At 61.6% G+C, this 27,335-nt stretch overlaps 1 protein-coding gene across 1 annotated transcript; it reads right to left on the reverse strand.

Moving 5' to 3' along the window:
- Window positions 1-4,343: 4,343 nt before the first annotated feature.
- On the reverse strand, window positions 4,344-27,335 carry NKD2 (NKD inhibitor of WNT signaling pathway 2). Its single transcript, XM_072807408.1, has 9 exons — window positions 27,296-27,335; window positions 26,834-26,913; window positions 9,186-9,246; window positions 7,916-8,043; window positions 7,640-7,735; window positions 7,065-7,212; window positions 6,760-6,844; window positions 6,022-6,149; window positions 4,344-5,701 (listed from the first exon to the last, which is right to left on the reverse strand). Exons 1-9 carry the CDS (start codon window positions 27,318-27,320, stop codon window positions 5,136-5,138), a joined length of 1,317 nt encoding a protein of 438 aa, XP_072663509.1. The 5' UTR covers window positions 27,321-27,335; the 3' UTR covers window positions 4,344-5,135.

Here is a 27,335-nt window from a genome sequence, read left to right on the forward strand (position 1 = left end):
CGGGAGTGGGGACAGGTGTTCGGCAGCCACGGAGGGGTGGGGGGCAGGTGGATGGTGGCCATGGAGGGGAGAGGGGGGCAGATGGATGGCAGTTGTGTGGGGGACGCTACTCCACCAGGCAGCCCAGGAGGGCCTGGAAGTGTGAGACCCCAGAGCAACCCAACGTGGTAGGAAAGGCAAGTCTCTGTCAGTGCGACTAGAGACTGTGCAGAGGTGGGTGTTGACCCCAGTGCTGCCAGCAGGTGCTTGTTCCAGGTGGAAGCCTACAGCCCCTCCTGCACCGCCTACCTGGGCTGGGCAGGTGCGGGCGACCCCGCCCTCTGGTGACCCCGCCCACCCAGGCTGGCAGGTGCAGGTGCAGGCCACCCCAGCCCCTCCCTCATGGCTCCACCAGAGGGCAGGAGGGACCGTTTCTGCACAGCCTTGTCTGCAGTTTCCATCAGAACAAAAAATATGGGACCAGAACGAGAGAAAGGAGGAAAGAAGCTCCTGTAACTCGCAAAACAATCCCCAGCGGAAGGAGGCCCTGTGTGCCCAGAGGGAGAGAAACCGGGGAGGTTGGGGGAACCTAGGGTGGAGGAGAGCGCAGTGGACGTGGATGAGCCCATGTGGGGGCGCGGGGGAAGGCGGCTGGTACAACGAGCGCCTGGCGCGGCCCGCAGTGGGTGGGCAGGGAAGGGGTGCAGTCCCAGGTGGACACGGTTGCACCTCAGCTTCTGGGCTTGGTGGAGCCCATGAAGTTACTGCCCTAGGGTATCCCCTGCCACTGCTCAGGGTCCCCAGATCGGCCCGCGCCTCCTCCTGCAGGGCTGGGCTGGGCTCCACCCCCTGCCTGGGCCCAGACCCGGGGTGTGGTTCTCCCAGCACCACCCTTCCCACTGCACCTGGGGAAGCATCTGCTGAGTGTTGTCCTGTTTCTCTGTCTTTGTTGGGGGTGTGGGAGGCCCACTCACCTCCAGCTCAGACGCTTGGGCCCTGCCGGCGACAGGTCATCTGCCTGCAGGAGCGGCCCAGGCAGGCGTGGCAGGTGCCGTGTGGCTCTCCATCCCTGAAGGTGCCCCACCATGTGAGTCCCCAAGGGCACATGCCTCCCCCCTCCCTTGCATCCCCAGGAGGGGAGCTGCTAGGTCACAGGGCGTGCCAATGCCCGCCGCAATAGTGGGTGCTGGGACCAGTGTGTGCTCCCGCCCGCCAGCACCCGGGGTGGATGGAGATGTTGTTCAGGCATCCGTTTCTCCAGGGGACCCACTTGACCCATCACCATTTGGGAAAAGAAGGCCCCCTCCCCGATCACAAATGTAGTGGCTGTTTGTAGAGGCTTGTCCGGGCCTCCTGCCCTGCGCTGTCACTCGCTTTGACCTTGGCGCACCGAGTTGCTTACCCTGGCCGCGGTGTGAGGGTTGGCACCTGCCCCTGGCTGTGCCTGTCCTCACCCTTGTGCATGTCCGTACACGTCAGCCAGTGTTCAACCGCTGTGCAGAAATCTGCCGAGACCTCAAGCGGGACCAGATGGCTGCTTGGAGCTCCCGCTTTGGCCCACTCACGCACAGGCCACACCCCTCCATTTAGATCTTTCCAGATGGCTCCCGACAAAGTCCATAGTGTCTGTGTTGAGATCTTGTACAGCTAGGCACGTGGTGTTTTCGGGTGCTGTTGTAAGTGGTCTCCGTATTTGGGTTCTCCAGACACAGGGAATTGGCTCTTCCTCTGCCTCTGTTCCATTCTGGGCCGGGTGGATCCGGTGATGCCCACGCACATGCGGGGCAGGGGGACGTGCGTGTGAGGTGCTGAGTCAGAGGCCAGCTCTTCCTGGAACACCTGCACAGACTCACCTGGGAGTAAGGCCTCCCCACCTCTCTGGGCTCCCTCAGCCGATCAGTTGACACAAACTGAACCATTGTAGTGTTTTTAAAAAATCAATTTCTAACCAGTGGCTGCACTACAGGAATAAAACTGCTCTTGGACGTTGGCCTCATATCTAGAGGCTTTGCCAATCTTTATCCTAAGTTATCTGAAGATGCTTCTGGAGCCTCACTCGGTGCCATCTGCCAGCCATCCTAACAGTTGGGCTGTTCGGTCAGTGTACCTCTATCCCTAGGACTCGCCCTGCCACCCGGAGGCACCGGTCCCATTCCTGGTCTCAATGATATGGGCCGGGCGGTTTGGTTGGTGGTGTGGTATAGACGCTCCTTAACCAGATCAGACTCTTGGCTTCTGGGTGGGTGGGGACATAACCTGAAGGAGCCTCACCACCAGGACCCCATGCTGGGGTCTGTCTGGTCCGTGGGGCTCAGGCCCCTCCCGGTGGCATGCAGCAAGGTGCGTGGTGGGGGAGGACTGGCGAAATCCAGAGCTCCCAGTTAGAACAAGGGCCCCCTCCCGGACTCTGGGAGGGCCTGGGTCCAGCTCCTGTGGCACCCAGTGTCACCACTCTAGGTACGTTCTTCCTCTGCCGCAAGTGCACCTGGGGTTTAGAGACCCCTGTACATCTCTGGCTAACAAGCCTCTTTGCTGCAGTGTCTCCCACCCTCCATGTGCCTGGCTCTTCTTCTTGGGCAGTTTTCCGGTAGATTCCACAGGAAGCTGCTCCCAGACTCTCGGGGCTGCCCTGGGCCACCCGCCAGCCACTCTGGGTGTACATGCCCTCCTTCAGCACGCGCCCTCCCCCCAGGAGTCAGCAGTGGCCGCCAGCTCCAACGCTGGAGTTCCCCGGCCAGAGGCGCAGAGATGGGCCTTGGGGTCCAGCAGGGTCTCTCGGGCGTGGTGAGCCGAGTCTGTGGGGTGGGTCTGGACCAGTGGCTCAGGATCACCGGGGAGTTTGTCAGGGACGCCTGTTCACAGACCTGCCGGAATCGGCACCACACCGAGACCCCGGGACTTGGGGGTGAGAGGTGCACTGGGGGGGGACTGCCCTGCCGCGTTTGTCCTCCCCGGACAGCTGCGGCCCTGTCTGGGTCCTACCCTCCGCTCTACAGGGGCGCTGCCAGTGTCTGATGGGAGCACGCAGCCCACGAAGCCGCAGAAGCCCAGGGGCCGTCTGCCTCCCCAGCTCCCCGCTGGGGTTTGGTGCTGCCCTCCCCACCCTCCCCGGCTGACCAGGCGACTGTCTTGCATGTAGTGGTCATCGTGGGCGGTGCCTTCACCTTCCCCAGGTGCCTCTGGCTCTCTACTCCCTCCTCCGGTGCTCCTAGACCCCAACATCCAAAACCATGACTTGTTCCCCAAACTCTCCAGCTAAAGCCCCACCCAATGCCCCACACCCCTCCTGGGATTCCCAGCAGGCATTCTAGGCCCTTCCACCCGCCCCCAACGGCCACCCGACTGCCACCTGCATTCCCCAGCTGCACCCAGGCCTCTCACTTCCCCTGGACCTCAGGGCCCCTGTCCCTTCCAGGCTCCGTGGGCACTTCGACGGCAGGTCACATGAGGCCAGAAGGAGCTCTGCTTGGAGCGAGGCTTCTCGAACACACACACTTCCGGGCTGAGACTCGTGGCTGGTTCATGCCTGTGTGCTGACCCTCCTGGTACCGAGGACAAGGTCAGGGCCCCAGGGAGCTAATGGGTTGGTGCCCAGGAGCAGACAGGAACGCCGATCCAGGCAGCAGGTGTGGGGGAGGCTAGTGTGCTGAGGGGACACCCAGGTCCCCGAGTGCAGAGAAACATGTAGGCTTTGGACAGAAATGAGGAAACAAAATAGAGAATGGTCCTCTGGGGTGAGGGGTGCTGTGGGGGTCCGCAGGGCAGGGGGTGCTGTGGGGGTCTCCCGGGGGGTGAGGGGTGCTGTGGGGGTCCCCAGGGCAGGGGGTGCTGTGGGGGTCTCCTGGGGGATGAGGGGGTGCTGTGAGGGTCTCCTAGGGGCAGGGGGTGGTGTGGGAGGTCTCTCAGGTATGGGGGTGCTGTGGGGGCCCTGGGGGAGACACCAGATACTTAGAAATCCCAAGACTGTTCAAGCAGGCACGCCCCTGGATGTCAGGAAGAGCAGTGGCAGGTGCTTCCTGGGGCCTCCAGACACATTCTGGTTTCCAGAGAGCGACTGTCTCCACGTCAGCCTTGGTCCACACGGCCCCGGATGTGGTGCCAAATGTCTCATTATGAGCCGAGTTTGGAGCTTAGGTTTTTAACTAGTAAAGTGTGTGTGGGGGGGAGGGAGGGACATCCATAAGTACGGAGCTGCGTGTGTGCACGTGTGTGCGTGTGTTTCCTCTGCGTGTGATCAAGCACAGACGCGCTCCCCGGCCACCGGCAGGGCAGATGCTCTGCACACTGGTGGCCACACGCTGGCTGACACAGGTGGAACGAGTGTATCTCTCTGAAAATCTTGTTTTAAAAGAGGATGTGACACGTTCCAAAATGCACGTATTTTTATTCGGCCTGGGGGATCTCACGCTTCCACCACCAATGCCCCACACGAGCACAGCACCCAGGACATGACATCACCCGCACAGTCACAGGTCACCAGGAAGCCCACCTGCTCCTCGGGGACAAAGGTGCAGTAGCTTCCCGTGCCGGGGGACCGCTGCCCGCACCCCCGGGGCAGCCTCCCGTCCCAGAGGAATTGTGCTTTCCCAAAGGGGAACTGCCCCAAAGCCTGGTCGTGTCGTGTCCACCTGCCTGCTGCCCACGTCCGTGTCCACTGAGGACACCAGGGGCACGCGAGTCCAGAAGCTGCCTCCTGCAGACCCCAGTCCAGCCTCACCCCTGTCCCCACCGCCTCCCGCCATCTCTCCGTCCCGCATGGCTGCCCCCCTTCTGCCTGGCAGTGCTTAGCGGCTGCATGAGGAGGGACAGCTACCCCCACCCACCCCTTCTGACTTTTGTAATGAATAAATTATAGGGAGGGCCGCCTGACCAGGAACCCTCACCACCCCATATGCCCCACACGCGCGTCGGAGCGGAGCCCTCCAACCCCACGGGGCCTCGGGTGGAAGCAAACAGAAGCGATATTTACGCACAGTTCCCAGGGCTATAGAAAACAGCTTCGTAACTGAGCTGCCAGTGGCACATCCCACGTGTTCTCTGGACACGACATCCGTGCGGGCACCGGGCGGGGAGGGATGGGGACGGGCAGGGGGCCTTCCGGCAGGGTCCATCGGCACCACCTCAGTGGGGCCCCCGCCCGGCGCCGCGTGCACACCCTAGGACGGGTGATGGTGGTGGTAGTGGTGGTGGTGGTGGTGCTCGTGGTGGTGGTGGTGCTCGTGGCGCTGGACCGTGGGCACCGCACAGCCCTCCCCTGCCAGCGCGGCCGGCAGGTCCCGCACCAGCTCGTGCTCCAGCACCACCGGCTGGCCCAGCGCAGCCTTGAGCGGCGAGTGGCCTTCCCTGCTCCTCTGCCGGTACCGCTTGTGGCCGTAGGGCTGCGGCGGGGGCGGCGGGGGGTGGTGGCCGTCCTGTGGGGCCTGGGGCGCGGCAGCCGGCAGGTAGTAGCCCAAGGCTCTCCCGGGCTTGCCCCCGCTGGGCGCCCCGGGCGGCCTCCCTGAGCCCTTGGGGGACTTGAGGAGCGGCTTCTCTAGCCCCTTCATTCGGGGCTGCACATCCAGGGCCCTGACGGTGGGTTCTGAGGCCAGCAGTGGGGGGTCGGCCAGCACCTGGGACCTGCGGTGCCATGCAGAGTGCGTATCCGACTCCTGGGAACGGGATCGGCTTTGGGGGTACGCGGCCTTGCCCGGGTGCTCCTGCTTGGCCTGCACCGGCGGGGACCCTGCGGACACAGGACCCCGGGTGGGTGAGACCCACAAGATGACCCTGTGGACATGGGGCCCTGGGTGGGTGAGACCCAGGGTGGGGGAATCCTGGGGCCCAGGTGAGACCCGTGGCAGGCCCAAGGACATCTATCTCACTGTGGAGCAGATGCGCCCCCACACACCTAAACAGGGTGCCCACCCTGGACACAATGCTGTAGTGCGGTCTGTCACAAGGCCCCCACGACACTCGGCCGGGGGGTTGGGGATGGCTCCTGTTCCTGAGGCGTCTGTACCCAGGGCCTCGCCGCCTGGGTGCAGGCCAGTCCCCAGGACTTACCAGGTCCAAACTTAGATGTGTAGTTCTCTATCCCGGCCAGGTCCAGGTAGTGGTTTCTCCGCTCTGTGTTCTCGTCCACACGGTATGGGCCGCGCTCGCAGCAGGGGTGGGGTTCGGCACTGGGCTTCCTGCACGCACCACGGGGATGAGGGCCCAAGTGCTCGCCCCCGCACAAGGGACAGCAGGCACTCAGAGACGAAGGGGTGCCTGCTGTGGGTGGACTCGGGGTCCTGGGCAGGGGCCCTGACGGGCACTTACTGCCCCACAGGGGAGCAGGAATAAAGCTGTCGAGGACAGCAAGGTCCCCAGCCACCCCGGAGGCCCCAACAACACTTCAGCACCACCGTCGGGAACACCTGCAGAGCTCGGAGAGCTGCAGCATGAGAACCTGCAGCCGAGAGCAGTCAGCACCCTGCACCCTCCAGGTGACCATGGGAACCCCAGGGTGCTGGATCATGGCAGAGGGTGCATCTCCAGGCCAACCCACCACAGCCCTCAAACCTTGCCTGCCTCTCAGACACCGAGCACCAGCTGCCAGGGGGGCCCCAAGGCAGTGCCCTCACCCTGCTGGCGGGCAGGGCCTGGGTGCTGCGGCCATATCCCGCCCTCTGCGCCTAGGTGCCTGGCTTGGTGGCTCTGTCCTGAGGGACAGCCCTGAGGCCTACAGGCGACAAGGGGTGGGCCAGCTGCTCCCACAGAGGACAAGCCAGAGGATGTAGCCAGACCCCAGCCCCTCACCTGGTGTGTGCAGATGGCCTCTTGTCGGTTCCCCTGGGGTCCTCGGTGAGCTCAGCCTCCATCCTGCAGCGAGGGGGCTCCCGGTCTGCAAGAGGCAGCAGGGCGTTCCCCTCATCCACAGCAGTTCACTCCCACACTCACTCACCTGATGGCTGCCCTCAGAAGGGATGGGGCGCCAACAGCTGAACAGGGAGGAACAGTGAGCACGGTGGGGACAGGGTGTGCGGGAGGGGCTGCCCCTGGGGGCGGGTGGGCTGCTGTCTAATGAGGGGTCTCCGGGGTGTCCGAGCAGGGCAGCCCCTCACCCTGGCCTGTGGGGGGGCTGTCCTTTCTCCCGCCATAAGACTCAGGGCTGACGGTCAGCTTCACGCGGAGGGTCTTGCTGCTGCCAGAGGAGTGGTTGATGGAGGCATCGACGGCCTCGTAGATGGTGTGCATCAGGCTGGACATGTCCTGAGCATGGCCGTGACATCAGCGACACAGGTGGACCAGGCAGGGGCGCTCCGCTGCCTGCGGGCGGCCTTCCCCCCCCAGCCCTGCCGTCTCAGCGGCTTTGCTGTCCCAGGGGCAGCTCTGCTGTTCCTGGGATCACACCTCGTGGACAGTTTACATTTGACACCGATTCTGAGTTCAGAAGACTAAGCAACCAGATGAACTGTGTCACCCCACACACAGGGGCCAGCAGAGGGGAGCGCAGGGGCACCCCCTGAGCCCCCACTACCCAGCCCTGGGGACTGAAGCCCAGATGTTACTTGGGGGGGGTCCTCCAGGAAGCAGCACAGACAGCTGCTCCCCCCTAGCCCTCCCCGCCTGCCTGCTGGGAGAGCCCCAGCCTCTCCTCCCTCCAGAGCCCTTCCCTGTGGGCAGCCTGTCACAGCACCTCCCTGGTGGCCTTGCCACTGTGGTCAAAGCCATAGAGTGTGAACGTCCACTCCTGACGGTTGTCCTCCTCCACCGACACGTCACACTGGAGCGCCTGGGGGGCACAGAGGTGGGCATGTGGGACAGAGGGGGACACATGGGACAGAGGAGGGCACGATGGAGGGGGGCATGTGGGACGGAGGGAGTCACATGGGTCGGAGGAGTCACGTGGATGGATGGGGTCACGTGGACAGAGGGGGACATGTGGACGGGGTGGGGGAGGGGAAAGACCTACACTGAGGTCCAGCGGCTTCCTGCCCAGCCCCCGTGGGCCCTCGTGGCCTGAGGCTCTGTCTCCATCCCCCGAGCTGGAGAGCTGTCCTGTGCCTTCGCGGCCCTCGGCCTTCTCAGGGGGCAGCGCCACTGCAGGGGGACAGGGCTGGGGAGGATCTTTTCTGGGCCCGGCAAGGACGTGGGCAGAAGGGTGCAGTGCAGGGGCCAGGGAGCCCCGGAGTCCTGGCCAGCCTCTGACCCCCCCCATCGCACCCTCAGAGCTGGCGGCAGGAAGGGCCCCGTCAGAGGGGAGGGCGGCCCCACTGGGGTTAGCTGGGGCCAGGTGTGCAGTCCTGCCCCTGCCCCCCATCCACCGGGCAGCAGCAGCTCTGGCGCCCAGGTGAGGAGGAGGTGCCCCTGCAAGGCAGGCCAGGATGACCCCACCCGAGGGGCCTCTGGGAGGGCGACTGCATCGTCCTGCTGCCCCCGACCCACATGGTCCAGCTTCCCCGGACTCCAGGACCCAGGGGCGTGTCTGTGCGCTGAGTGTCCGCGGGACAGCCCTTTGTCCCCAGGCTCTGGGGATGGAGAGACAACACGCATTGGTGTTGCTGGGCTCATTTATCCTCCGGGATAGGAGCTCAGGCCTGTTCCAGCTCAGTGGCTGCGTATAAGCCCTCATACTGGTGAGAGTGGGTAAGGGGCTCAGGGCCTGGGGCCCCAGCTACAAGGGTCACTCTGGTCACACCCTCCTGGTCAGCCTCCATGTACCCACACCACTCGCACCCCAAATGACGCAGTTCTGATGACCGCCCATCGCACTCCACAGTGGGATCTGTTCTGCCACAGGTGCAGAGGTGTGCTGGGGACTCGGGTCGGGACGTCAGACCCAGACCCAACCTGTGCACTCGCCAAGAGGCTTTTTTACAAAGCCAGACCGTCCCACCTGTGTACATGGGCTCATGGGTGCTCCAAAGACATAAAAGGTCAGGGGCCCCTCGGACTCCATCCTCTGCTTCTCAGATCCCTAGGTCCAAACCCCAATCTCCTAATTCATGTAAGGAGCCCCAGGAGAAATGTATGCCCGAGTGTATTTGAAGACCAAATTGCCTTTACTGCTGGGATGTGTAGCTCACCTGCACCTGCCATCAGCCTCTAGAATGGGGCTGGGCTGGGCAGGACAGGCCACAGCACGCCATCCCTGTTATCATGGGCCCAGTGGCTGTGAGGGCAGCTTTCGGGCGTGGGCTCTGAATACAGCTACTTGGTGAGGTTCGGTGGGGTGGGCTTACCCTCTAAGGGGCACTGGTCCTCCCAGAAAGGTCCCTCCTTCAGGTCCCCGCTGGGCGGCTCCTATGGGAGGACAGGGTAGTAAGACGAGGCTCAGTGGAGCAGACCAGGCATGAGCCCCAGGCGCCAGGACTGGACTCCAGCCTCCCGGACTGTCACCTGCTCTGGGCCCAGAAACATCAACCTGTCCACGCCCCACTGAGCCTCAGATTTTAGATAGCACCCCAGCCCCCCAAGGTGTTGTCCGGCTCCATCAGCCCCACGTCCATGGCAGCTGCTGCCAAAGGAGCCCTGCGTGCCCTGGACGAGTGGCCTGGCCTTTGCCTGAGGCCCCCAGCCTCTGGCGGGGAACCTGGGCTCAGGACAGTGCTGGCTGCACTTGGGGCCCCCCGCAGGAAGCACAGGCTGCAGGGGGGAAGCACAGGGTGGGGGGCTGCCACACCGAAGCCCCTCGGCCACCTTAGTCTGTCCCAGGACCAGTCACGGCAAAGTGGGAACAGATCCCAGCACGTCAGAAGGGTGCTTTAGCTGCAGGATGGAAGTTCGCTCGGTGTCAGATGATTCACAGGAGTAAACAACACGGAGAAAGAAGCGGGAATGTCATCGGGGAAGCCTCCCTGAACCAAAGGGTGCCTGGAAGGCGTGGAAATGGCCACCCCGGGGACCAGAGCACTCCGCACGGTGGCTGGCAGGCAGCTGGCGTCCCGTGCTGCCCGGCGTCTCTGGCTCTGAGCCTGGTGCAGGGCAGGAAGCATGGGCCATGCTGTGCATGGACACAGCCCCTCTGATACGTGACTAGAGTCTTCCTGGCCCCAACAGAACCGTTTCCCCCAACAGGAGTCACCTGGGCTGCAGACCTCAGCCTGGAGCCCGGGTTGGCAAGGAGCCCAGGGGCTCATCCCCCAAGGGCACCTGACACCCTAGCTGCTCAGGCCTAACAGGCAGCAGGCAGGGAGGAATGGGGATCCCACTGCCACAGCACAGTCAGGATCCTGGCAAGGGATGGTGGAAGGTTCCAGACAGATCCACTGCCACCCCAGGCTATGGGCAGTGGGAGGGGACTGGGACTCACTCCCTTCCACTAGTGGGCCTGAGGTCAGCGCCACAGTGGGCAGCATGTGGGCCAGACTTACCCCCGCCCTCCAGCTCTCCTCTGCTCCCTAGACAGTCGGAATAAGAAGCCTTCTCACGGGGAGGTCAAGTGTACAAGCTGTCCAGGGCACCTCGGCAGGCATGGGTAGCTGAGGGGCCAATGGCGGGAAGACAAGGCCACAAACAGCCACAGAGCAGCCTCGTTCCCTGCCCCTCATGGCTCACCCAAAGCATCCGGAGCCCATGGTGGCATGGTTGCACTGGCCCAGGACCACAGGGGATCAGAGGTGACCACAGGAGACCACAGGGGACCACAGGGGATCACAGGGGACCACAGGGGATCACAGTAGACCACGGGGGACCACAGGATCACAGGAGACCACAGAATCACAGGAGACTATGGGAGACCACAAGGGATCACAGGGAACCATGCGGGACCACAGGGGATCACAGGGGACCAGTGGGGCCATGGAGGACCAAAGGAGACCACAGGGGATCATAGGCAATCACAGGAGACCATAGGGGATCACAGGGGATCATGGGGGCCACAGAGAACCATAGGGGATCACAGGAGACCACGGTAGACCACAGGGGATCACAGGGGACCACGGGAGAGCACAGGGGATCACAGGAGACCACAGAATCACAGGAGACCACAGGGTATCACAGGGGACCACGGGGGACCACAGGGGATTGCAAGACACCATGGGGGACCACGGGGACCAGAGGGGGCCATGGGAGATCACAGGGGACCACAGGGGCCACAGAGGACCACAGGAGACCATGGGGGATCACAGGGGATCACAAGGGCTACAGGAGATCACCGGGCATCATAGGGGCCCGCCAGAGTGCTGGGCACACAGAAAACAAACGAGGTGCCGTGCGGTGGTTCTGCCTCCACCACCCCTGCCGCGTGCTCTCAGGTCCCTCAGCGGGGTGGTGCCTGGAGTCTCAGGCCATGGCCCACGCAGGGTGGCCTCCTCTGGGAAGGACGGGACACCGCAGGATTATGTCAGTAGAACACAGGGACAGAAATCATGTTGCAGACGGTGGTCAGCTGAGGCCCAGGCTGGGGGGTCTGGGGCCAGGTGCGAGGGAGCCCCCATCACTTTCTCCAGGGGCCCCAGCTGTGTGGACAGGGAAGCAGCCTGGCGAAAGGTCCCCAGGCTCTGACTACCCTGCTCCACGCATCCCGCAGGGTCCCCTGCCAGGCTAATGGTCAGTGCTCAGAACCAGCAGGATTCTAGATGCTTCTGCCACAACTGAGCACTCTGCATGTCCACCACAATCGCAGAAGTATAAAGAAGAGCAGGACCTAATGCCCTCAGACCTAAGGATGAGGCCCACGTGTGCACGGCAACTCTGCACGAAGGAGCTAAAGTCACGGGCAGAGTGGCCAGAGCCCCAGGGCCTGCCTTGTGACCATGCTGTGCCCAGGGTACTATGGGGCACAAGACCCAGAGCTGGAGCACGTCCCCGCAACCGGCGACTCCTGGTCACACAGAAACGCCCTTTCAGCTGTGCTACTCTGGCTAAACGGGGCCGAGAGCTGTAATTGGGTCGCATCAAACCTACCACTAGGCCTGGCCTGCCGCCCCCCTGCCTGCGGGGATGCCCCCTCCCCAGAGGAGCCCCTGCCTCCTGCAGATAAGGGGTGGCTCTGTCCCCGCTGCCACTGCGTGGGACTTCTGGTGGCTCAGCACACCCGGCCACACCCACTCACAGCCAGGAACAGGGGCAGGGTCCACTCTGATGCTTTACTTGCTCAGCTCCTGCTTTACGAGTCACGGTTCGGTGGCCGTGGCCTCGGCTGCCAGTCCCCAGGGTGCCATCCCCATCCCTGGTCCCTGTCCCTCTCACCTCTCAGAAGAGGCCACCATCCACATCTCCTGCTGAGACTCTGCCCTAAGCCTCCATACAGACCTGAAGTCCTGGTTCCCCCCAGCAGGTGGCCCCCACCTAGACTGGTCCTGGTGAGCCTGCCAGCTGCCGCCTCAGCTGCCCGTGGGTGCAGAGGTGTTGGGAGTTTGGAAGGAAAATCTCTGCTCCTGGCTTCCCCTGAAAGTTTCAGCCAGGAGGTCCAGCCACAGGCTCCCAGGGACCTCATGCCATGGCCCCGCCCCTGGGAGACCCCCACGCCACTGGAACCGTGGCAGTGCTGGGCCATCGGCTGCAGTGTGAGGGGACCAGCTCCTGGTTAAGGCCACAGTGTGGGGGGTGGGAGGGTTATTGGGAGGAGAACCGTTTCGTGATGCAAACAGCCTCTCCAGAAGGAGCCTGCTCTTCAAATTTCAATGTTCCTACACTCCTGGAGAAGTCGGTGCATCTGTGATTTAGCAAACACTCCTGGTTTTAAGGGTTGTCTGTTTTCCTTGGAAATCCATCTCCGGACTCTTGGAGAGGCCCCAGGAAAGTGAGGCCAGGCCGGGTCGCTGCATCTCTCGCGCCTTCCTTCTCGACCTGTTAAAGCGCTGGCTTCCGAACCTGCTCTCACCTGCTCTCCATAGAGTGCACCCGGATGGGTCTGCTGCAAACACAAGGCCACATGAGCAAGAGAGACACAGCTCCTGCCTCAAAGCCAGGTTCATGGGATTGGGGACAGATGGGCTGGAGGTGGTGGCTGTGTGTCTGCTTTGAAACTCCAAGAGGACTCTGCAGGTTTGCCCAAGAAATCTGTGTTCTACGGGGCCAGTGTTCACTCCCGCCCAGAAAGTGGCCCTGTGTGAGTCCAGAGGAGCAAGAGCAAGGATCCGAGGACATCCTGTTGTCCCCATGGAGGGCTGGGCTGCTGGCACGGGTGACCCTCCCTCTACCTCACAGGAGCCACCCTTGCTCGCTGCTGTGAACTGCCCCTTCATTTGCATTAAAACATGCAGAGTGGTCCCCTCCTGACCTAGAGCCTCCTGGAAATACTGGCCTGTTCCTTGCATGCAAGGCCCTCAAGGGGAGGTGGGCTGGAGGTGGGGTAGGGAGTCCAGCAGAGAGGAGAGAGGAGGGGGTGGGAGGGGAGGAGGACAGGTGGGGGTAGGAGGAGAAGGAGGGAGCTCGGGGTGGGGGAGCAGGGGAACCACCCAGGCAGGTGTGTTGCTGGTATTTTCCAGAACTGCTCTTGAAGTGACAGCCACTGGGGCTCCCCAGACCCTTAGGGGAGGGTGGCCTGAGATGGACCTTTAACACAGATGTCACCCGGAGGAGCTGTTGGCCCCATGTCCCCATGCAGTGGGAAGATGGTGCCCCCGGTTCATAGAGCGCCTCTCCATGGCCTGGCCTGGCCCAGTTTCTGACCCGACAGGTGGAGCAGGTGGCTCTGCAGGGACGGGCCTTCAGGGTGGCTGAGGGCCGGGAGCCCTCACAACCACCTACCCTCCCGCTTCTGCAGGCAGCAGCCCCCAAGCGGCCTGGGAACTCCCAGAGGCAAAGGGCTGTGGTGCCAGGAGCCCCCAGGACAGCTCAGCGGTCGCAGCCCCAGGTGCTGCTGGGTGGCCAGGTGGTGGCCGGGCAGTGAGGGTGTGTGGGCCTCAGAGAGGAGGCTGAGGGCTGCAGGGAAGAGGTCCAGAGTGGGGGGTCCCCCAGGGCACCAGGAGGCTTCCACAGCAGGTTGCCAAGGCCACTTTGGGGCAGTCTGGGGAGTATTTGGGCTATTGCTTGGGTTGTCGGGTGCCAGACATAGGGTGAGAGCTGGGGAGTTTGGGGTCAGCATGTAGGACTGGGCCACATGAGGAGAGGCAGAGGGCAGGCCCAGGGTCCCCCAGAGGAGTGAGGATAGGTGTCAGGGTCAAGGGTCAGGAGTGTAGGGCCCCAGAGTGGACCAGGACTGAGGGAAGGGGGAGGCTGCAGGTAGGGAGGGGATGGGAGCCCGGCCATGGGGCCACGGCCTCTAAGCCTCCAATGAAAAGAAGCCCCTCCTGCCTGCCAGGAATCGAGGTGCTTTCGAATGCCATCAGATGGGAGGTTTGGGGAGCAGCTGCCCCCAGGCTTCTAAGGCCACGGAGTTGGGCTCCTCGCAGGGCCTGTTGTGACAAGAAACACCTGAAAGGGAGGCAGAGGTCTGCTTTCTGCCCGGTCACCCTGGGGGGACGGAGCCTGACTCAGGCGACCCGCCAGCACGTCTGGAATCTGGAGCAGCAGCGGCGGCTTTGAAGTGCGCTGCGCTGCTTCCACGGCTAAACAGTTTCAGATGTGACAAGCAGTTCCACGGGCTTGACGACGCCAACGCGAGTGCTGAGCCCGGAGGCCCCGCCGAGGCCGCTGGACTCCGGAGGTGGCGGCGGGGATCGGCCCCTGAGGCCACAGCTTCCCGGGGAGGCGGCCGCCGGCTTCCCGCACCAGCGCACATGGTTTCCGGTTCTTTCTTCCAAAATTACAAGTCCTCAAGATCCGAAAGGGGCCTTTCCAGATTTTGTCCATCAGTACTTCTTGGTTAGGACTGTTTAATCAGACTTTGTAATCACCAAATTTGGGATTTATGTCTAGAAATGCAGTAATTTGGATCAAAGGGTCTCCTGAAATAAATAAGTCTGTGCTCACGTGCCAGCGCTCTGCTGGAACCTACTTCCCGAATGAGGCCAGGCACCAAAAACGATTCTGGCTCTCCCTTTGTCTCATCCCCAACAGTTTGCCATAATTTTGCTTGTTTTATTAAGATATGGGATATATTACATACCCCACCTACCCTGGTCTGTGGGGATTAACAGCACCCTTCTCCCCCAAATGCCCAGACCCCCGAGAGAGTCCCTAAAGACCCCAACGAGGGCTGGAGGATGGCTGTCCAGCCCGCAGCAGGAACGGCTGGAAACCCGCACCCGGGAGATGCTGTGGGAGACTCAGCCCAGCGGCCACCCAACTGCACGGTAATGAGTGCATCACCAGGGGTGGACTCAGGCAGCCCGAGGTGGGATACTCCACCTAAGGCGTCATCACAGCTATCAGTTAGAAGCCGACTGCAGACACCTGGGGGCCAGAACTCTCCCCCAAGCCTGGGGACAGGTACTTGTGGTGCATGTGAGCCACGCCGAAAGACACAAAACCTATAAGGACGCGAGCCCCAAACTGCATGCTTGTTGCTGGGCATCCACGCCCCTCCAGGTCCAGACCTCATTCAGAAGAACATCTGGCTGCTGGGGTGGGAGCCGGGGGGTGGGGTGTTTCAGCACAGATGACACATGCATGTGAGTATATACACGTGTGTGACTGTAACTCATCCACATACACATAGGCACACAGGTAGGCACATGCACACACTATGCACACAGCACAATACATACATGCGTATGCAGGTACACACTGCACACAGTTGCACACATGCACATGCAGGCGTACATAGTACACATGTACACACATGCATATGCAGGCACACACACACAGATACACATATTCTACCTCAAACAATTGAGATGGGACCATAAATATGCCAAAAATGTCTTCAGTGACTTCCGTTCTCAGCACACTGGAATTCTGTTTTCTGTTTAGCACTAACTGTCAGAGAAGCAGCTAATCTGCCGACTTGGTTTTCTTCTCCCAGACGTGCCTGCTGCTGTTTGGCTCTTCAGAGTTAATGACTCATAATTCCACAGAAGAAGGAAAATCACGGGTAACCGGCCTTGCAAATCCTGCTGCTGTCCTCTGAGCTTCCTGGCCACAGGGGCCACAGAGGCCACACGGGAACCCCGCCTGCCCGCCCCGTCCTGTGCAGACGAGGTTGAAAGCACCAGGTGTCAAGGGCAGACCGAATCCAGCTCCCCTCCCTCCGACTCTCCCGTGGGAACCCCCGGACTTGCTTTTCCTTTCATTTGTATTAAACCCTTATGTTTCCACTCAGAGGAAGCCTAATTCCAAAGTTGGAAAAGAACCCGTGCATTTTAAGTTCATTTTGGGGGGTTTTGTTTATTTTAACTTAGGAGGCTCCATATGTTACCACGCAGTGCAAGCGCTGAGCAGAGAAACACAGGCTGGAAATGCTGAAGCACTGGGATCAGGTCACAGCACCGGGACCCCGGGGACCGAGCTACTCTGGCAAACCTGACAGGCACCATTTCTGCCTTTGAAAGCACCTTCCTGGCATCAGGTTGTCACGTGGTGGATGCCCCCTACCTGGCTCTGTGGTTGTTGCCAGAGCTCCTGAGCTCAACGGGGCACGGGCGCCCTCCTGCCCCTCTCACATCTGGAGGAAACGCGCATAGGTCTTCCTTAGGCAAGGATCTCGACTTAAAAAAGAAATTGTAGGTGCCCAAATGAGCCCCGAGTTCAGGACACACAGGCCTGCAGCCTATCCTGGCCGTCAGGGGATGACAGGCACAGTGGCTCCCAGGGTGAATACACACGGATCTCGCAGGAGGCCTGGCCACACTGCCTTCTGACCTGGGGCTGACCCCACCTGGCTTCCCGGGTGTGCCCCTGGCACTGCAGGCGCTCACCCGGGGGCCTGCTGCCTCCCCAACCCAAGAGTGACCTGTGTGGTAGGGTAGGCAGGCCTGCTGGGTGGAGCACAAGCTCTGCACGGTCCGCCTGCCCGTCGGGTCTGGGCTGTATGGCTCCAGGCAAATCCCCTACCCCTGCTGTGCCTTGGTTTCCTTCCCAGGGAAGGGGAAAGGAGGCTGAGGAGTTGTCCTGATTATGCTGGCAGCCGCCAATAGGTCCCTGTCCCATGAATGCATGTCAGGAGGGCAAGCTTCAGCTCCCTCCGGTCCTGCTCTCCTGCCACGAGATTTAAACATATTTTTTTCTGGGCGCCTGAGAGGCTCACTCGGAGAGGTATCTGCCTTCGGCTCAGGTCGTGATCCTGGGGTCCTGGGGTCGAGCCCCATGTCGGGCTCCCTGCTCAGTGGGGAGCCTGCTTCTCCTTCTCCTCCCTGCTTGTGTGTTCTCTTTCTCTCTCTCAAATAAAAAAGAAATCTTTTTTCTCTGGCTGCCTTAAAACCTTTCTCCTTATCACGGACTTTCAGCAATTTGACTGTCGTGCATACAACCTGACACAGTTTTCTCTATTTGCTTGGAATGCATGGAGTGTCCTGGGCCTGTGGTTTAGAGTTTTTATCAAATTTTTGATTTGGGGCCACGTTTCCTCAAGTACCTGCTTGCGCCCCTCCTGGGGCTGGGGGTCCTGCAGTCGGGGAGCCCTGTGCATATGGCACCGTCAGGCCCCTCTGCCCTCTGTGCTCCATCCTGGGCCATGTGCACTGCCCTGGCTCCCAGGTGCCTCATCTCTTCTCCTGCTGCATCCACCTGCCAGCAGCCCCATCACCGCTGCTCACTCTGATGCTGTGCTTCCATGTCTAGAACTTGCATTTACGTTTTCTACGATCTTCTTGTCCTCTTGGGCACGCAGGTATGTCTATAACCCGTTTTAGCACCTCTGTGTGCTATGCCCATCCCGTCGTGGCTCAATCTGCTTGTATTGGTGGATTTTCTTCAGGGTATGGGTCATGCTCTCTCCGCTGTGCATGTGCCTGGACAGTTTCACTTGTGCTGGACATTTCCACCGTGTGTGGTTTGGGCCGTTTCTTTACAGACAGCGTTGTGTTTTGTTACGCGTGCATTGTTTTGGATGGAGGTCCCTTTTAAGCTTCGTTAGGGTGGGGCTGGGTCAGCCCTAGGGGGGACTAAGCCCCCACACTGTCCGGACCCCAGGAATTGGGGTGTCCACGCATTTCAGCGGCCCCTTCCCAACTTCTCACCCACGTGCAGATCAGCCCCCACTGGGGACCTGCAGGGACCCCTGCACAGACACCCGCTCTCCAGTGGCCTGGGAACTTAAAGTTGCTTCAGCCTCTCAGGGATCCCCGCCCACACTGCCTGCTGTCTGAGCATCGCTGTGTCACACATGCTGTGCAAGGTGGAGGGCAGACCCGGTCCCTGCATCTCGGCCAGATTAATCTCCTCCTGCATTGGTTTTCAGGCATGGGTGGCCCTCAGAGCCGATGCCTGTGGAGTCTAGGCCTGGGTGACATCGGTTCTCGTCCACAGGCTCAGGCACTCTGCCCTACGAGGGACATTTTTACACGAGGGTCTGGAAAGAGCCGAGACACCAAAACGTCGACTGATCAAGATTCTGTCCATGTTCCCTCGAGTGGAATCCACCGTGGGCTGTGATCCAGCGTCCCCACGACTTTAACGTGGCATGAGCTGGATTTCTCCCAGGACAGGACCACCAAGGAAGGCCTTCTCCCCTGCGCTGTGAAAGGCAACGCATGATCCTGGCTGGGGAGAGGGCGGCCTGGGCCTCCCAACCACGTTCACGCTCAGTGAAGCGTTTCCTCATCCCAGGAGGCACGCTGTGCATCATTCCAATGGTGTGCCTCCCTATTTCCACATTCACACTCCGAGAACATGTCGTCCGCCTCCAAGAGATAAACTACAGAAACACCAGCGCTAATGATCGGATTTGCCTCTTACATCGGAAGAGCCCAGTGTCCAGCAAACTCAGAGATGAGCAGGGGTTTGCAGCCCCTGCAACACACTCTGCACTGATTTGGTAGATGATTCCTTGAAGTACATGAAAACCACCTTCTCCGACTCCAGTTGCAGAGGAAGCAGACACAGGGGCTTGCGACCCTCCAGATGGAGCCTCCTGGAGCTGTGCTGACCACCTGGCAGCCACGGCCACACGTCACTTTTTACATTTGAAGTTATGAAAATGGAACCACATTATAAATCCATTTATCTGCTGCATCAGCCACATTTCAAGCACCAACGTGGCCAGCAGCGACCCTGTGGGCAGTGCGGATAGAGACCATGCCCAGCCTACTCGACAGTATCCGGCCCCATATTCCCACCCACAGATGGGGAACCTGAGGCCTCAGCCCTGTGGGGGCCACAGGGACAGCCAGCTGGACTGTAGCCCATAGGACAGCACCCTGCAATGGCCTCGGCGAGCTCCTCTGGCCCAGCCCCTGGCCACACTGAGTGAGCCCCAGGTGCTTCCACATCGGAGGCCTGATGTCTGACCTGCTGTGTGGCTACGAGTGGACGGCCACTGCTGTTGTGGCACATGGACCTCGGTGTGCTCTGCAGGTGGCTGTCCCGGCCCTGGCACCTTCCCTGGACACCCGGGAGGCAGGCGCCTGGCCACACGCTCCTCCTGCCGCTGTGGGCATCCTGGGCACCTTCCGTTTGGGGTTTTCAAGTCACGCTGTGGTACAGGCTCTAAAACCTGAGCCAGGCAGAGGCCAGGAGGGACCCCAGGTGCTCACAGGAGGGCTGGTACATGGGCGGCCAAAGGGGGATGGGTGTCCACTGGGCAGCCCCATGCTCCGCCCGTCAGGAGAGCCGTGGGGGTGGCCCCGGGGGCAGAGGCTCAAACCCGTCTGCCACCGAGGGAAGAGGCTTTCGCAGGCAAACAAGCAAAGCAGATGGCCAGAGAGCCCACTGTGCCCTGTAGAGCTACCAAGGTGTGCAGGACGTTAACGAGGGACACGCTGCCTCCTCTGGGCACGCCCTGGTCCCCACGGGGCAGCGCGCAGAACCATGCTCCCACTTCTCTGTCGGTTCGCAGACAGACAGACCTGTGACTGCTGGCGGCCTTCTGGAATGCCGCCCTCCTTAGGAGGCCCTCGAACGGTTCCACTAAAGGACAAGGGAGGTGCAGGCTGAGGATGGGTACCGACTGGCTGGTCAGGGCCCCACCTCGCAGAGACAGCTTTCAGCCGCCTCCCTACAAGGAGCGAGGAAGGGGGCAGTTACCCTCTGACCTCGAGACTCCGCACAGGAAGCCTGCAGAGCAGCTTTTATCCGGAGCTCGTGTGGGGCTGGCTGCCAGTGTTCACCCCATTTCCAAAGAATTTATCAAAACAAGTGTAGCTGTATTAAGATGCTTCTGGAAAGCCTACTCTATATCTGGAAAGCCAGGCTCCAGGATTCCTGGGCAAATGAAGGCCAAGCCTGAAGCACCCCCAGAGCAGACAGGGTCACTCTGTACCCTGTGGGCAAGGCTCTGTAGTGCAGGAGGGCCCCAGAAGGTTCTGCAGTCCAGCCTGCCCATGGGGGCTTGTGGCCAAGTGCAGAGAAGGAGCAGGTCTGAGCAGGCCCAGCATGGGTGGAGGAGGATCCAGTCCATCCAGGAGGGGCCCCCAGGTCTGGAGGGTGCAGAGTGGGCAGGTATGCAGAAGGTACCCGGGGAGGAACACAGGGCCTGTGGGACCTCAGAAACCCAGCTCCAGCTGGGCCGAGGGGCACAGCTTGGGGGTACTGGGGAGATGGATTACATGGGCAGGTGGGAGAGCAGGGCTTTGGAACAGGTGGGGAGACTGTCCAGAGGCCCCGACAGGTCAGACATTCACGGGCAGGGTGGGCCGGAAGTGACACATGAAACCCACAGAGCAGGACACCAGGAAGGGGGAAGTCAGGGGGTGGGGGTCGATGGGGGGAGCAGGGCAGCTCCAGGTGCAGGATGCTCACCTGGCCACGGGCAGCAAAGGGGCAGAGGCTCCGTGAGAAGCCGGCACTGGTGGGGATGTGCATGGCCTGGCCAAGGACAAGAGGTTCTCAACCTCGGATGGTCTGAGCAGCTGGCGGAAATGCCGAGCCATGCAGAGTTGTCCTGGGCAGACAGAGGCGTGGACGTAGGGTAGGGAAGACAGCTCAGGAGTTTAATCCTGGCATCACCCTGGTGGACAAGACCAGTGGGCAGCTGTACAGACACTCCTGGGTCATGTGAGGCACACTGATGCCCTAAGGAGTGGACAGGCACTGGGGACAGGGTGCTGGTCAGACAGGCCAGGTGCCCAGGATGGAACCGTGGGCACGATCCTGCTCCCGGACACTGAGCATGAAATCCTGACCTTACCTGCAGGAGGCAAAGAATGTGCCAGAATGTGCCATGTGTTAGCTTATGGGCAGCACTCCGGGTCAGCAGAGAGGTCAGTGCCACCTGAAACCTTCCCATGACACACCTGGGCTGGCCTACCATAGGCACTGAGGCTGTCTGCACAGCAGGTGGGGGCAGGTGGGTGAGGCGGGGAGGGGAGAAGGGGGGAGTGGAGAAGAGGGGAGGCGGGGTGGGGAAAAGAGGGGGTGGGGAGAAAAGGGGGTGGGAGCAGGTTGGGGTGGAGATGGGGGGCAGGGAGTGGGCGGAGGCAGCAGGTGGGGGTGGGGAGCAGGGGAGGCAAGGAACAGGCCACCTTCAAGGGCGGCTGCAGACCAGAGCCTGCAGGGAGGAGCTTCAGTGGGAGGAACAGTGTGGAGGTGCCAGGAGGAGGGCCTGTCCCCCCTCCCCCAGCCAGGCCCTGGCCCACAGGGAAGGATAGACTTGTCCTTGGAGGGTCAGGAGGAGAGAGGGAGAAGGTAGAGGGAGCCACACGGGGCCTCTCCTGCCCCTGAGCCTCTGCAAGAGGACAAGTCCCAGAGGGACAGGACTTGGGACCTGAGACCCCTGGTTACAGGAAGGCGGAGGCCTAGGGAGGGCCGGCCACCGCAGTGGGCACAGCCTCACCTTCCCCAGGCTGAGGGCCGGGCAGAGCAGCCTCCTGGCCATGCTCTGAATGCCCATCATCCAGATGCCGCATGGCCGTGCTAACGTGATCTCCAGGTTCAGTTTCTGGGTTAAACCACACCCTGCTTGTTCCTGCCTCAGATTCTAGAGCTCAAAACTAGTTACGCTTTCCTTGGAAGACGCTGCTGAACCAAAGGAAAACAAATCCTTCCTGTTCCGGCTGTGGCCAGGCTGCCTGCCGCCTGAGCCGATTCCAGCGAGCACAGAAGCGGGGAGCCTGGGAGAAAGGGTGTGGGGTCCCCACCGGGCCCTGCACCCAGTGTCGCCCAGGCTTCTCAGCAGAGGCAGCCCCTGGTGAGGGTCCTGATGACAGCCAGCACTCTGTTGAACAGCTCGCTGTCATACACAGGGGCGCATCTGGAGCAGAGGGCAAAGGAGGGAGGCTCTCTCCTCGAGTGGAAATTCAATGACGCGGACGCACAGGGTGACCCCACACACCAGGCATCGTGCAGGGGCACCTGGGGTCAAGTTGCACAAATGAGGCAGAACTGAGTCCACGAGAGCCCATGGTGTGTATCTGGGGAGCACCAGCCCAGCACCTGGGAGGGAAATGAGCGGAGAGGGCCCGCAGGTTCCAGGCCAGGGTCTTAAAAGCCTCCAGAGAGGTGAAGTGTGAATGGACACCTGAAGGAGGGGAGGCAGTGAGCTGAGCTGTGGGGATGGGCTTCCAGGCAGAGGGTGGCACATGCCAAGAACCTGGGGCAGGACCAGGAAGGAGGCAGGAGCAGAGTGGGGGCCACTGAGCAGGTTCAGAGGTGGCCAGGTGAGAGGTGTCAGTCTCCCAGACTGTCACTGAGGAGGTGCTGGCATCACCTCTGTGTCCCAAAGGCCCCCTCACCTCTGGTGGGGGAGGAGCGTGGGGGAGGACTGGCAGGAGGGAAGGGCATGGGGAGTGGGTCGCAGTGGACAGGGGTGGAAATGGCCGATTCTGGCCCACTGCAAAGAGCTCGAGTTGATGGGTCCCCCAGGCACAGGATGGGTGGGACAGGCAGAGGACGAGGGCCCAATGCTGACGTGGGGGCGGGCGGGTGTCCTGCAGGGAGGGGGGTCTGGGTGGAAGACCGGAACCCTGGGGGTGCTGGTGCGCACAGGCAACCCCTCAGAATCTGTGGGCCCAGGGGTTTCTGGGGTCCGCAGTGCACTCATGATGCTCCTCTAGTTGAGCAACGTAAGTCAGTGCCCGGAAAGCAGCCTGAGCACGTTCCAGCTGTCACAGGTGCGGGTGACTGAGTCGCAGTCCTGCTTCTAACAGACTCCCTGGGCGGAGCCCCTGCCAGCCGCCCTCCCTCCCAGCTGGCGGCGGGAGAACACGCAAGCTGACCAGGGGGCCTCGGGGAGCACAACCCTGGTGCTCCACTCAGCCGAGAGCTCCTCTGGACACCAGAGGCCCGTGTGCTTGCCGAGCTTCGCGGCGCCCACCCTCCAGAGCAGAGCGAGCCTATAGCTGCATTCTGGGATCAGCTGCTCCCGTTGTCACCCAGGGTGGCGGTTCTCGGGTGCTCCGAATGGGGGCCTCCGCGGATGCATGGTGCCACCGCATGCTCGACAGAGAGCCCTGCCCACGACGGCTAATCCCTGTGAGGCCACACGACGTCCAAAGGGTGCATCCTGCCTCTGCATATCCGTGGGTGACATGTAGGGCCAGACAGTGCCCCCCCAGCCCATGCCCCCCAGAAACTCCGAATGAGACCTTATTTGGAAATGGAGTCTGTGCCCAGTGATTGGTTAGGACACTGTGGTGCTGGGTTTGGGCTGATCCCAGCCAGTGGCCTGTGTCCTTGTCAGGAGGAGGGGACACACAGACACGGGAAGAGGCCACGTGCAGACCCAGGCTGACATCGGGCAGGGGCGCCTGCTGCCCTGCTGGGGAGACCAGGGAGCACCATCCTCTGGAGCCGTCAGGGGAGCACAGCCCTGTGGACACCTTGATTGTGGATGTTGGGGCTCTAGAACAGGGCAGAAGGAATGTCTGTGTGGCGTGTGGTACCTGGTTACAGCAGCCCCAGGTGACCAGCACAGGTGCCCCAGGTGGCTCTTCTATAGGATTATCTTAGAATATTTGGTTCTAAGGCATTTCCAGCATGTGCTTGCATCGATCAGCTATTGATCAGCTATTGATCAGCTCGAGGAAGATGAACCATCAAGTGTCCTGGGGCCTGGTGCATATGTAAGAGGATGGTCCAGCTTCCTCCAGGAAACACGACCCAAACCCTTATGGTGGTGTCAGGCCAGATCTGGGGACACAGGGACCCCACAGTGCTGGCTGGCCCCTCTTGGGCTCAGCGCGTGCACACACACACACATACACATACATACATACAGGCATCCCTGCAGACCAAGACGATCAGGGTCACAGGTCACACCTTTCACATCCCTAGGGAACAGTTCCAACAGGAACTGGCTGTCCCCCCTGCAATCATGAGGCTGTCCCTGCTGTGACCACGACCCTGCTGACCACTGGCTGTTCCCCCCCGTGACCACAATCCTGCTGACCACTGGCTATGCCCACCATGACCACAACACTGCTGCTCTGAGGCTGTTCCCACCTGTGACCACGACCCTGCTGATCACTGGCTGTCCCCGCTGTGACCATGACCATGACCATGACCATGACCCCGCTGTTGCCCCGAGGTTGTTCCCATCTGTGACCACGACCCTGCTGACCACTGGCTGTCTCCCCTGTGACCACGACCTTGCTGCCCTCATTCCTTGTGGTTTTCATGCATGACCTCAGCTGCTCCCCATCCCTAGAACCTCGTGCTGAACCCGCCAGCACCCACATCCCCTGGCACAGCCCTGGCCAAAAGCGGGCAAGCGATTAGATTCTGCCAAGATCAAACAGCAGCATTTCTCAGAGTCCATGAGGCAGACTCTTGGATTGTATTCTAGACCTAGAAGCAGCCAGTCCACCTGCCTAGAAAACACTAATACCTACGAGTGTGTCAGACGAGAACCAACCAGGCACCGGGAGCAGCATCACTGGCAAAACCAACCTCAGTTCCTTTGTTTTGGGGGAAGAGGAGAACAGGCGACAGCACGTGGACACACACTTAAGTTCCACAAGGTCATCAGCCATAGTTCTTGTGCAACACAGGGGACACAGTGTGCATGGAAACACAGAGTGGACTTCAGAAAAGGAGCATGGCCCCCACCCCACCGGGTGTGCTGCACGTCCCAGGCTGGCCTCCCCTGGGCACCACCTGGGGGGACAGGGGCCGTGACACACTTCTGGGCACCACACAGAGAGAAGGCTGCAGAACTCTGGGATAGAAGCAGGAGGGACATAGGACCAGACCGCCCAGTGTCCCTGACCGAGCAATTTCCAGGGGCAGAACCAGGAGCAGGGGTGTGTGGTGGAGGTGGGTAGAACTACCCCAGGGTAGCTCAGTGACGTGGTGGCAGCAGGGACCCTGTGCACCTCTGCCAGCAGGAGGCGAACCTGGCCAAAGGCTCACACCCCACAGCCGAATGAAGGAGTAAAAGCCATGCTGCTGTCCTAAAACCAAAGTGTGTATAACGCAAGGACATCCTGTTCTGAGAGTTTGCTCTTCTGTACGTTGGTGTTAAAAGCACCCTGATGGCACAGGCTGGGCGGCTAAGAAATGTATTTAGTTCTCGCAGTTTGGAGGCTAGAAGCCCAAGGTCCAGGCGAGGGCAGATCCCATGTCTGGTGAGGCCCCTTTCTGATTTTCAGATGGCAGAGGGGACAGGAACCTACCTCTCTGGGGCCTCTCGTAGGGGCCTTGACCCTGCCATCAGCGCTCCATCCTGGTGCCCTGAGCACCTCCCGGAGCCCCTGCCTCCTGACACCGTCACCTAAGGGGCTAGGTTTCAATAGACGGGTTTTGGAGCAATATGAACATGCAGGCCACAGGAGAGGACAAAATAGTAAGAGAACAACCCAAGCCACACCCCTCAGCACTCTTAGAAATGCTCCAAGAGTGTGGCATCTGTCCGCCTGAAAGACCCTCAGGGCCCCAGCTCCAGGCTCTCACAGGCCTGCTGGTGGGGGGGACCCCTGAAGAGTCACTGCCACGTTCTGAACAAATGAGCACACTTACCCAGACACCTCTAAGGACTGAGAGGACAGTGCCAGGCCCCCTGCCAGGCACCCAGAAGGACCCCAGGCCTGAGCCCGATGTGAGTGCACACAGGTGACTGATCACAAAGAGACCCAGCCTTACGGGCCCCTCCCTCCCTCCCTCAGGCAAAGGGAACAGGCTGAGAAGATGCAGAGCCGGCCCCCCGCTGCTCTCTGGGCCTTCCTGCCCTGGTCCCCGGGCGCAGGGAGCACATGTCCATCCAATGTTACAACAATGTACCCAGAAAATGCCTTAAAAAGTATTTCCTGCCTTTCTGATGTGCACAAAAACATCACCCCCAGAGAGCTGGAGCTGCCACTCTCGCATGTGCTCATCTCAGGGCCTATCTGAGCCCCTCCTCAGAACGCTGCACAAGCGTTTGCAAACAAACTTAGATTTCTCTTTACCAACCGGCCAGGAAAAGGTCCTTCCTAAGAGGGGGCTGACATCCCCATGTGCTGGTGTGCTCTGCCTGTGGGGGACTTCAGGCCCCTGGAGGTCTCAGCCATCTGGTGTGGCCACCAACAGGGATCCAGCCAACACTGTGCAAGCACCACCTTGTCCTGCTTGGCCAATATGTGCCCATCTAGTTTACCCCAGGTCCCCCTGGTACCCCAGGCTGGGGCAGTTCTCTCCTTCTAGACTTTCAAACCCACTCTCAGGGTCAACCTGGTCCTGCGGTCTGGGACCCTCAGCCATTCCATCTGGAGCCCCCCTGCAGGCCAGCGGTCACCCAGCTCGCGGATGGGAGGCGTGGTGGCCTCAAACCCCAGCCACCTTCACAGCGCAAGCGCGCAATCCTAACACAGGGCCAAGCCGCCCCCCACCTCCAATGGGATACTGAGGCTTGGTGCCACAAGACCCCAGCTCAGACTCAGAGGCTGGGGAGGGACAGGCTCTGGGTCCAGCTGCCTCTCTCTCGGGCCAGGGGTCACCCCCTACCCCGCCCCCCCACCCGCCCCCGCCGCAGCCTCTGCCCCCACAAGCCTACCTGCTTGCCGCTGGTGCTTCGCTCGGCCTCCTCCGTGCCTTTGCAGCCGCTCGCGAACGCGGGCACCACGGAGCTGTCCCCTGCCGCCCCGCGAGCGGACGCGCGGGAAACGGTACCGCGGGGGAAGGAGACGCGCCGTCAGCCCCGGGCGCCCACCCCAGCTCCGCGTGCCCCAGCGCGGGGCTCAGGGCTCAGGGCTCAGGGCTCAGGGCTCAGGCCGGTCGGGGGGCGGGGGGGCACCTATGCACTCCCGGGGACCCCGCGCGTCGTCCCCACCAGCCGCGGGCTCCAGCGCGGACGCGCCAGGCTCTGCGCTCGGGTCCGGCCGCCGCCCCGCGCGCTCACCTTCGGGGCTCTCTCTCCGCTGCGGGGCTGCGGGGGCCGCGGCCGGCGGGCGCGCTGGGGATGGGGGCGCCGGGGAGTGGCCGCGCCCGCCCGCCGCCCGCCGCGCCCGCGTCTCACCCAGCCTGGACTGCGCCTTCCCCATGGCCGCGCTCCGGGC

The sequence above is a fragment of the Canis lupus genome, chromosome 31, assembly GCF_048164855.1.
Source record: "Canis lupus baileyi chromosome 31, mCanLup2.hap1, whole genome shotgun sequence".
NCBI classification, from domain to species: Eukaryota; Metazoa; Chordata; class Mammalia; order Carnivora; family Canidae; genus Canis; species Canis lupus.

Excerpts from the sequence above, each read along its gene's own strand:
- NKD2 (XM_072807408.1), bottom strand. The coding sequence starts at position 27,320 with ATGGGGAAGGCGCAGTCCAGGCTGG. Across the intron at positions 9,247-26,833 it reads GAAGCACCAGCGGCAAGCAG|GAGCCGCCCAGCGGGGACCT; the intron begins GTAGGCTTGTGG and ends GTCCTCCCATAG. Across the intron at positions 6,150-6,759 it reads AGGCCATCTGCACACACCAG|GAAGCCCAGTGCCGAACCCC; the intron begins GTGAGGGGCTGG and ends TGGTGCGTGCAG.